The sequence below is a fragment of the Morone saxatilis genome, unplaced genomic scaffold (genome assembly GCF_004916995.1).
Source record: "Morone saxatilis isolate NCDOM2014 unplaced genomic scaffold, NCSU_SB_2.0 Contig21, whole genome shotgun sequence".
NCBI classification, from domain to species: Eukaryota; Metazoa; Chordata; class Actinopteri; family Moronidae; genus Morone; species Morone saxatilis.
Window position 1 is genome coordinate 11,318,939 of NW_023339774.1, and position 11,457 is coordinate 11,330,395.

An 11,457-nucleotide genomic window follows, 5' to 3' on the forward strand; every position below is an offset into this window, starting at 1 on the left:
TGTGTGTGTGTGTGTGTCGCACATATGGCTTTTACTGCGATTTTCTGCATAATTGCACAAAAAAGTCTGTTAGGGGAGGAGAAAAGTATTAATTTCAATATCAAGATATGGCAAAACAAAAGGTTTAATTTTTCTGAAAACCTTCACGTGTTTGAGAAAAGTAGGAATTATGAGATTTATTTCTGATAAAACAGTTCAGAGATGAAAGTTAGAGCTCTGAGAATGAGTAAAAAAAAGTCAAGAATTTTCATAGAAGTCTTTATTAAGAAATTATATCCAGAGATTATGAGATTTGAGACAACATTTTAGATTAAAGTCTTTAGTTTTTGGATGAAATCAGAATATAATTCTTATTTAGTGGCTTTAATGATACAGTACATATTCAGTTGCACTGCGAGGTTAACGCCACCAGAGGGCATCTTTCCTCTTTTACCATGCATACTGTGACAGCTTCAGTGTGCACATTATTGATGTTAGATCAAAAATATGGATTATAATGTACTAATTATTAATACAACTTTGAGAATTAAATGATCAATGTTATTTTAGGTTAATATACCAGATATAGGCACACACACAATAATGGAATGAGCGTAGGTGATTGTAGGTAACTTCTTGTTGCCAAATGAAAATTCATACAGATAATTGGGTCATTGAGAGAATATAACAGATCATACATGAGTGTGACACTTTATGCTCAAAATTAATAATTAAAACTTAAAGAGGCCACACCTTGAATTAAGACATTATTTAGGATATTTCAAATTTGACACCGGTCTCTTCAAACTGGCCCTTGTTGTCAGTGTAACGGCTCAGGATATAATTTATTAAACAATTTATATTCTTACAGAGCCTGTAAGTTAAGAGTGATAAGGGAGCTAATAAAATCACACAAACACTGTATTTGCTTGCATTTCTTGAAATCCTTTATTCAACACATCAAAATGGTAAAATATTAGACTCTTGTACAGACAATAATTTAAATAAATACCATGATTAATTATCATTAAACAAATGCAACAAGCAGTATCATCAAAGAAAGACCTAAGGCTTCTTGACTTTTTCTGGAGTATTTTTATATTTTTCTATCGATTACAGGGGAGGTTACGTTTAAATAAATGCATTAATAAGTAAATAAGCAAACAGCTAACAGTTGAAGATTATTTTCATTTGGCATCATCACAGTCGTCAGTGAAAACGTTTCATGGTACAATCATTTCTGCAAAGTGCTTTGTGACAATATGCCTCACAAAAAGGGTTGTAATGTTTTTATTCTTTATTCAGATTTTGATGCCTACAGGTTTTTTTTTTTACGGAGGAGCAGTTTTTAAAAACCTGACGGCATCACCAACGTCATCATCCGAAATAAATCTCTATGGCACTACATCAGGATGCTTGACGTGGTCTTCAGTAAATATCATGGTGACATATTTGAACTTTACATTGCACTGAATAACGGTTTATTTTAAATACCATGTTGTAAATAATACAAATCCAGTTTAGACAGCACAATGCAAATTAAATGTTTCAATTCACCCAACTGGTGTGACAAGTACTGCGATATTTCACCAAAAAAATTAACTCATGGAGAGAACGAGAAGAATTTTGAGCCTCTGTATACTCAGAGGTTTGCTGGGTACAGTAGTAAGGCAGTCAGCACAGCCGATAACATTTTAAAAATCGTCGTGGTGAAAAACGTTGCTACAAGAGTGAGTTTCAATCCATTGTCTTGAAGGTTTGTTGTCGTTATCACAGTGTGCATTGTTCCAACTTCCAGCATCCTTCCCAATTATAAAGTCTGCCTCTGCTCGTACGCGATACCTTCAGGGTCCATATTGTTTAAAGCAAGCCGTCTTGTTCGAAAACGGAGGGCAGGAGGGAGAAGTCGAAGGGCAAAAACTTGATGCCGGTCCCGTGGTAGAATTTGTTCTGAAACTCCACCCTGAAATCAAACGTTCAACCAATCAAGAGCACTTTAATGAAGTCAGAACAAACAATGAGGACGGCTGTGAATGCAGACAATGAACTCAGTGTCTCAGTCTCAATAATCTTCTTACTATATTTTAAAGATTCGTTATTGAAGCTCTCATTCAACACTTAAAAACAACATTTGGTCTATTCAGTTCTTTTTTAACTTAATTTAACTGCTGCTGTTCAGAGTAGGAAAACATGATTATGATTAGGGCTGAAACGATAAGTCGATCAAAAGTAAACTATCAATCGTTTTAGTTATTTTTTAAAGCAACAATGCCCCACATCCTCTTCTCCCAGCCTGTCAGATATGAATATTTGCTGGTTTTCTTTTTCTTCTCTACTAATAAATTGACGGTCTTGAATTTTAATACATCATCTTTACTGACATCTTTTAGACCAAATGATTAATCAGTTAATTAGGAAAATAATCAGCTAATAGCAATAATTACAATTACAATACGATGTCTAGTCTCATATATCACAGTACAATGAGACCCACCAGTGAAGTCGGAGAGCATGGAGGAACGCTGATAAGCCTTCCATGACTAGCAGGATGGACACGGTGAGCATGGCGAAGAGGCCGAACACGGGGACCAAAAACACCACCCCAACTCTCGTAGTGATCCTCAGACCCAGGCGCATCACCATGGTCCACAACACCTCTGAAAGCTCTAAAAACCAATTAAAACAAAACACATAAAGATGCACAACATACAATGACACAAAACTTAGCTAATGTGTAATTTAGAAATGCAGAGTATAGAAGTCAATAGAGACAGACAGCTCAAGGCGAACTACTTATTGTGACTGCACTTACGGGCATGAGCCAAGCTGAGCGCCCAGAGACGCAGGTATGATGCAGTGTTGGAGATGCAGCCCAGGCAGTACTCTATGGTGTGAATGGCCTGGTACAGGAGCACGTCTGCGAAGTCAAACTACAAAAGAGTTCAAATAATATAGAAGATATCACATTTAATTCATACATATCGAGATGAAGTTAATACAGCATATGTTATTCCTGTAGAATTTACAACCCAAAGTGCTGGTGTTCACATAATAATAAATTATCTCCACAACTGATTATTTTCTGTGACCCTACCCTCTTTCATTTATTTCTTTGCAGCACATATTAATCATTATGTCTCCAAATGAGCCAGTGTTGGCTAGTTGTCTAACTTTCAATTGCACTCCTTTGGCAACATGATCTCAAACCAGTGATGTGACAGGTTAACAAATACAAACGTTAGACATTAAGACACTGAAATGAAAACAAAATCAGCACATACAAGACAGAGCACAAACCATGAAGAGCAACAGGTTGAAGCAAGACACTGATGCAACAAGACAATGATTACATCCACAATTCAGTACATGTTGAAAAACGTTTGTATCTTCAAATGTCTGAAATACCGTTCACAAGACAATTTCAGGCAAAGAGGATAATTTCCATAAGCATACACTGGACCACACACACAGACAGTTGGTGTGAAATGTAAAGTCATTTAGCTTGAAAATAAAGCATTTAACATAAAAAGGTGAGATACTGGTGGATCTCTGACCTCTTTGGGAAGAGCTTCTCTGCTGGGCATTTCATCAAGTCCCTCCTCTTCATCCTCTTCATAGGACGGTGTTGTGGAATTGTCATCCTCACTTACACGCCTCACTCTCTCATAACCCTGAGGTGACACAACACTATTGATTTTCACAAGCATTGACAGATAAACCGAAAACTACTTAGATTTTTTTAAATATATTTGATCACACATACTCTGCGTCTGCGCAGGCCTTTCCCTCCGCGGTACAGCCAATACAAGTAAAGAGGTTTTCCTAACAGCAGCACTGGAACGGACAGCATAGCTATCACAACTAAGAAAATCTGCAGCCCAGTCTGTGGAATCAAGATAACGAATGTTAACGAGGATCAAAATACATCCAGAGCTTATAATGTCTCAGATGAGGCCCTACCTGCCCCGGGTAGAGAGGAGTGATATCCTTCCCCTGCATAACGAACATGTTAATAAAGTGAATGAGGATGCTGGGAGCCTGGCTGGAGTCTCGTACACCGTATGCCAACCACTTGTAGAAAATCATGAAGACCAGGTAGCCAAAGAGACAGAGCAGGAAGAGCAGCTCAGGAAGAAATAGCAGATAGACATTAAATTTCTGTCGGAAGTGCCTGAAGGGAGAGAACAAAGTATGGGAATAAAGAAAGTAATAAGGTTGTGATTTTATTCATTGACCCCTAAATTCTCATCAAAACAATATGCATAGTTTATGAGCAATAACACATGAATAGAAGTTCTAGGTGTGATATTTGCACAGGCACGAGACCCCAGGCTGAGTATCACATGGTATAGCATTGTCCCACAGTTTCATTAGTGACATTTATGATTAGCCTCTAAAGCAGAACAGCTTTTTACAGGTTTCTTTTTAATTTCTTTTTCATTTCCTGGAAAGTTTCTTGGAAATAACTATATAATTTGATACTTAATATACTGAAAATAGTGTACAAGTACCCGCTCATTGATTTTCAAAGGAGTTTCCTTCAAATAAATCCTAAAATACTAATTATTTACAAAAATCCCTTTAAAGTCAAGTGAAAATGAACTATTATTATGCTTGACTGTCATTTACAGCAAAAAAAAGAGAGCAGCTGTGCATCAACACTTAAATTGCACCTATTGATGCCTGACACTGATGGATCCCCCTGCTATAACAACATGAACAAAACAGATATAAGACTACTGCCGTGGACTTATATCTCGAGTCACTCACAAGTGATTGAAGACACTCAGCACCACTCCAAAGCTCATGTGGATGACCCCAATAACAACTGACATCTTCATCTTGTAGGAGTTGAGGAAGGACAGCCGGTTCACAGCCATGTTCCATATCTGATGGAATATTAAAAACATCTCAGCGGAAATGAATCCAGTTCAATTCTGACTGTAAAAGTCTGAGTGCATTTACTCACAGGATCAATACCAAATGGGTACGGTCCACTGAAGACACCACTGACATTAGGGTCTAACGTGAGCACAGCATTTGTTTGGAGGGTTTTGTTTCTGCAATGTAAAAAAAAACATATGTATCAATTAGAAAAACATCCGTTACACTAATTAGCACTGACATACAAAAAGCATGTGTAATTTATTCCTAACTCACGTCCACTGCTGATTTGTGAACATAGCCTTGACGCTCCAGCCAGAACCAAATATGTTGAGAGACTTGGAGAAACAGTCGTTGTAAATCAGCCCGGTGTAAATAGAGAAAAGCCCCATCATCAGGATAATGTAACGTCCATTGAAGAACATCGTCCATATCTGAGACCAACAGAGACACAGCTATCAGCTAAAACTAATTTACAATTATCAGACTCTGCATTATGGATGAGAGGGAGCCACTCGTTCGTACCTCATTACTGGATCGTTTCTTCTTCTGCTTTTTTTCTGTCAGCACCATCCACAAGGCAAAGAGACTCATTACCAACCCGTGCCCGAGGTCGCCAAACATCACAGCAAACAGAAAGGGGAATGTGATGATGGTGTACGGAGCTGCCAATGAGAGAAATATATTTAATGCACTTAGTAGGCACCTCTCCAAGGCTGCACTTAAAAAATAGGCTCCTTATTATTTGCAAGACACGGTGTGAGTTCTTACCTGGGCTTACCTCGCGATAGTCCCCCACCCCATAAGCCTCCACAATGCTCTGAAAGCCAGACGTGAACTTGTTGGTTCTTAACAAGGTAGGTGGAGTGTCAGTACTGGGGATGCGATTCACAAAGGATGGCACGGTGGCGTCACCTTTTCTCTGTTAAAAATAAAAGACAACAATGTAAAAATGGATGAAAATCAGTACTATTATTCTATTACACTGTCAACGTGCTTTTGAAATGCCCAAACATTCACAGAAAAAGACATATTGAGGCTTTCCCTTTGTTCACGTCTTGGCTCATGTCAAATAGTCACATTCAAATACAGCTTTAAGCAGAAGGAATTGCTGGCATATTCTGTGTGCTCAATAAGAAAATGCTAACTACAGCAACAAATTGTACAGCCAATAATGCAAAAAGAGGACAGGAAGTCATCCAAAATGACTGCTGCCAGGATGGTAGGGAACAAATTAAAAATACATTTTGGTGATACAATTTGAGTACTTAACAGTTAATAAGCAATGCAAATCAATTAAGAGGCCAAATATAATATCTATAACATAATAGACCCGAAACCCTCTTTTCTCCATAAGGCTATGAAAATAGTTAACAGTATTTTGGCTTCTACTTTTGGCTTACTGAAGCCTTGTGTTTAGAGAAGCTGATTTAGTGCGTCAAATCAAATGTAAGTACGTAAGTAATCTTCATTTCTGTATTTCTTTCAGAACCAGTTACAAGGTGCTTCACAAGCGCACAGACAATACCGTTTCAGGAAGTGGCCAAACACAGAGAAATAAAACAAAATAATTATAAAAATGTTTCAAAGAGTGGGTTTTGATACTGAGGGGGTGTTTGTACCAGTGTTAGAGCTAAAGCAATAAAAGCATGATATTTATCTGAAGCCTGGAAGTGATACTTTTAACAAAGTTTGGTATTCAAATTTGAGTGGTCTTGGTACACAATAAGGGGCTAAAAGATCTGAAATTTAAAGCAGAACCAGACCATGCAGGGATTTAGAAGTAATTAATAGGATCTTGTGCACTATTTGCAGGTAAACTAACCAATCACAGGTAGTCATGCATGTGCTGCTTAACCACAGGTCAGAGCATTTTCACTGCACAGAAAACTGTAATGTGTTATTTAAATGTTTATTAAGCACAGTGTGAAATTGGAGGCTGTTTTCTGTCAATTTTTTTCTGTGCATTTGTTGATCAGTAATCATGAGAACCAAAAGATTCAGCCCTAATACTTATTTTTACTCACTGAGCCTTCTTCCAGCGCTCCACGCAGGTTTGCCAGGTCACTGACTGGACACCACACCTCAGCAATCAAACACTTGTTGGTGACATCGAAGCTGCAGAGGTTCAGGATATGGTAGATTGCCTTCATCTTTTTCACCTGCACAACCCAGGTGAAGGCTGACTCCGAGGCCTTCTGCAGAACCTGCCTAAGGTAGTCCTCAGTGCGGTGCAGCACCTGGACGAACACAACAGTTAGTACAAACTCACCGAGAATGTGTGCATATGTTAAATGTTCCTGAATCAAAAGGATTCATGAGTCATACGTTGTTCAGGTCCTGGATTCGTGTCCGCAAGCTGTCCAACACATCTGCCCGCTCCTCATCATTCTCAGGGTGCGGATAAATATGGCAGTGGTAACTGAGGACAACAAAGACAGAGGTGTATGCTGAGAATGAAGGAGAGTACAACAGGTATCGAAAGGTAAAGTAATGTGAAGACGACGTTCTTACCAATCGCAGATTTTTTGAACTTTCTGTCCAATCTGGTCTCCCCAGAAAGATATGAGAAACACAACACTTTTGCTTATCTCGCCCTGAAACAACACAGATCAGGTAAGTTATTTTTAAAGCCCAGCAAAAAGTGATGAAAACAGACTTTTACACATATCCCTACCACAGTGCTTTTCTTCTTGCTGGAACACGAGAAGACAGCATAATTTTACATGACATGTCAGCTTAATCCTGCTCATAAAGTTGTACTTTAAAGCCCCGCAAAACTTGGTTTCAAATTATCTCTACGTCTTTATTTCTTTGGAACTTTAAACATTCATTGTTATATAAGCAACATTCAATGTTAAATATATTTTTTTAGCCATCATAAACTCAGCAAATCTGCTTCTTAAGAACTGCTTCATCAAATCCAGCATTGAATCCACTTAGTAACTAAAGACTAAAATAACTACAGTTCAGAGAGGTCTAATAACCTTTTATTGGCTGAGGCGCAGAGTGCAGTTTTGAGTGGCAACTGTTATTAGATGAAAATAGTCATCCAGTGGTGCCACAGAGTAATGTGTTTTTTATAGGAACTCACAAACAATCTTTGGCTGAACACGAGCTGCAGAGAGCACATTAACCAGAGAACAGCTAAATTTTTCATTTTAGCCATTACGGATTGAAAGTTAATTAGCTGCAACGGCTCTAATCTGCCCGAGTGATCTTTGTCTTTTTAACCAGCGATACTCGGCTAAAAACATCTACCTACGTGTTTTCTATTGCTCTTTGCTTATAAGAAGAATGAGGAGATTTGTTAGTGTCAGAGCTTCACAAATCCTTGCATTTTGCCGAAATAGAAAATAGAACTAGACTATTTGAACTCATCCTTGTATGGATAATCATCACCTTTTGATTAAAATATTGTGTGACATGATGTCAGTCCATCATGAAGTTGTCAGTTTAACTCACAGTGTCCAGATCAGCAAGCTTCTCATCCACTTCTGCGTAGCTGAGGATGGTGTAGCCTTTACACACTCTCCACAGCATGCGCTCAAAGGCCTCCACCTTCACCCGCTGGATAAGACCTGACACGAACCTGCAGCCAAGAGCGATCAGATCAGGTTTAAGGTTGATTTCCTAATGATATTAGGACATCCTGTTGTGTGGATGTGAATGACACATATTGCAGCTTACCCCAGCTTGGCTCCAAGTCTTTGCATACCGGTGCATCCTGTCACTGAGTCCGTATCCATAGTGGGGAATTCTTCATACTGGGGACCAAGAGCCTCATGCTAATTATAAAAAGGAGCATGTTTCATTCATGACAGCTTACATTAACTGCTCCCTACATGGTTCTACACAAAGCCGATGTGATGTTCACACGCAGGAATGTGATGTTTAGTCTCACAAATGCCTGTCTCACATATTCTCATTGTTGCCCTTTGCTGTATTCTTATTTTTAAGCAGCCTGGATGAGTCAGGTGCTGCTTGTAACGGCTGCATTGTGGCCGTGTCATTAATTAAAGTCAGCACTAGTTCCACCTCTGTCACCCGGGGAGACAAAAACACATCAGTGACAAGAAAACAAGATGCTGCTGGCGAGGTGAGGGGAAGCATCTTGCCTCAGATGCAAAACAGAACGGGACTGGGGGAGGAAAAAAATGCAATATATGACAAATGGTCAGTGTGTGTGTGTGTGACAAATGAACAGCTGAAGAGAAACACACTCACTCTGGAGCGGCTGTGTATGAAGGTCCTCGTGATCTTCAGCATGTGTGTGTACTCAGTGAGCTCCAGGAGGTTCCTCTGCAGCTTCTCCTTGTTTCGGGCCACTTCGCTGAGCTCCATCTCCAGCCTCTGAAGCTGCTCCTGAACATTACCGCACATTGAACACCAGCTTAACACTGAATTCAGCCATGAGACGACTTGTTCAGTTAACATGACCGACAGCAGAATATGGCCTCACTTTTAAAACGTAAAATATGATCACTGTAGATAGATTGATTGAGAGATGATACATAAAAAAAAGAGATGACACATATTGCTAATGGGAATGTAACCTCTACTGTATGACCCATCTCTGTTGAAGTATTGGGAACATTATGTCTCATGATGTGTTCACTGTATTTTGTCAACCATCCATAAAAAGATACTTCTTTAACCTAATAAGGAGGCTTAAATTGTTACAGTAACCGGACACGAAAAGGTCAAATGGACATTTAAAAGTGTAAATCTAGAATATGAAATAATAAAAGCAGCACTTGGCAGAAGAAATGATTGATTGGTTTGATAAAAAAATAACTAAATGACAAAATAATATTAAATATATCAAATATAAATGAAAAGTTACATAACAGCCGCAGTTATAAGTAGGTTTTGGGGAGTATCCTGGTTATGTGTTTTGCATTGAAACATCACATCCTAGTTTCAGACACCTGGAACCTTGAATTGTGATCACCAGGATACTGTAGCATCTAAACAACTCATCCAGGCTTCTAATCGTTCTCCACCATGTGTGCAACTCAGATTATGTAGCAGTGATTCAGAAACCTCATGATGATAAATGATGTAATAATGCTGAGGCTACGTGCTGAGATGAAAGTGAAAGTGTGACATCAGCAATGCTCAACGATCAATTTGATTTTCTCCATCATCTTCAATTATGGATGGTTACATGGAGACGCTAAATCTAGTTTAGGCAGCCTAAAACTAAACCGGGTTCCTTCATGCGGAGGTAGCAGAGATCCAAAGATACCAAATGTGTCAAAATCTAGAATATTTGCTGCTATAAAAACATGCAGTCTTGAGTTTGAATATTTCGTTCTGTGCAAACATCACAAAGCTTCAATGAAGCGCTGCAACAAGATGATACACTATATAAACACGATAAAGTCTGACAGAGTGGAATAATGAAGGAGTTTTCCAACCATAAAGCTGCTTAAAGGAGGAATTAAAGGAAGCTGGAAGTCAATGGATGTCTGCACTGCTGTAGCAATCTGAAACCTATATGATATTAGCATGTTATTTTATAAAAAGGTTTCTCTGTGTTTCATGTAAATGGTACAGAAAAATGAAAAAAATTGACACTTTTATAGTAAAATGTGGCTGAAATGACACTTACCATGATCTCAAGGACTTGTCTGGGGGGAGGAGCAAGTGGACTCTCATCCTCCTCTGGAACGGCTATGTTAGCCTTTTGAATCTCCCTCAGCAGGTAGCCTGTCCACACAAATATGCTGATAGTTTGTTTCAAGGTAATTACTGCCGGAGTGTCGGAGCAAGCTGTGAGATCTCAAATCTCTGAGGGCCCATTTTACAAAACACAATACTTGTCCAAGTGTATGCCCAGGCTACACCCACATGATGAACCACCCCAGGTGCTCTCTTACCCAGAATTCTCTCCATCTCCTCACATCTCTTGATTTCGCTGACGAAGCGCCGCTGGAACGAGCTGACACTCGGGTTGAGCTGAAACCAGAGGAGCATTGTAGGTCAGGTGGCAGCATCAGTCAATGCATGTGGAGGAGCAACGACAAGGGACATGATGGCATCTTTACATAGTTTCAGATATACATATTGTTCATTATTGTTTATTGTAGTTTAAATACTGTTTAAAAAACTTAATGTATCTACATCCCCATCTGCCAGTGTGGATGTACTGTAGGTGTACAGCCATTTTACATGAACATTCAGTCATAATGTATATATAGACAGACAGACAGATAGATAGATAGATAGATTTAGCATCTTAAAAAAACTGAAGTGCGCATGAACATTTAGGTCTATTTATAGGGAGAAGTTCCCCCCATTCACCCTCCCCCTCAACCATAAAGGTAATTTGTTCCATATTAGTTTTTTAAAAAAACATGCTACATTCAAATAAGCACCATGACTTTTAAACTGCTGATGAGAAAATGAGTGTTTGTGCATCATCAGCCTCTCTACTTACATCTCGGAACTCGACCAGCCCCAGCTCACCGAGCTCACTTATGCAGTCATATTCAGAGCCGGACTGCAGAAACAATTGCGCCAAGCACATCTCCTCACTCCGAAACACCATCTTTATATCTGCCAGACAGACCTCCTCCTCCTCCTCCT

At 39.1% G+C, this 11,457-nt stretch overlaps 2 protein-coding genes across 2 annotated transcripts in view; both read right to left on the reverse strand.

Moving 5' to 3' along the window:
- The window catches only part of osbp2 (oxysterol binding protein 2), an 11,476-nt gene extending 10,119 nt beyond the window's left edge, over positions 1-1,357 (reverse strand). Inside the window, exon 1 of the mRNA XM_035668309.1 lies at positions 1,336-1,357. Coding sequence (XP_035524202.1) covers positions 1,336-1,357 — 22 coding nt within the window. The remainder of the gene's footprint in view (positions 1-1,335) is intronic.
- atp6v0a2a (ATPase H+ transporting V0 subunit a2a) lies at positions 923-11,457 on the reverse strand (the record flags this gene model as incomplete). Its single annotated transcript, XM_035667829.1, is given in 20 exon segments — positions 923-1,942; positions 2,474-2,645; positions 2,792-2,909; positions 3,534-3,650; positions 3,743-3,862; positions 3,940-4,150; positions 4,750-4,868; positions 4,949-5,039; positions 5,140-5,297; positions 5,389-5,528; positions 5,635-5,785; positions 6,891-7,103; positions 7,192-7,285; positions 7,378-7,460; positions 8,329-8,455; positions 8,554-8,651; positions 9,091-9,228; positions 10,481-10,578; positions 10,749-10,827; positions 11,309-11,457. Coding segments are annotated over 20 exon segments (2,541 nt in total). The 3' UTR covers positions 923-1,839.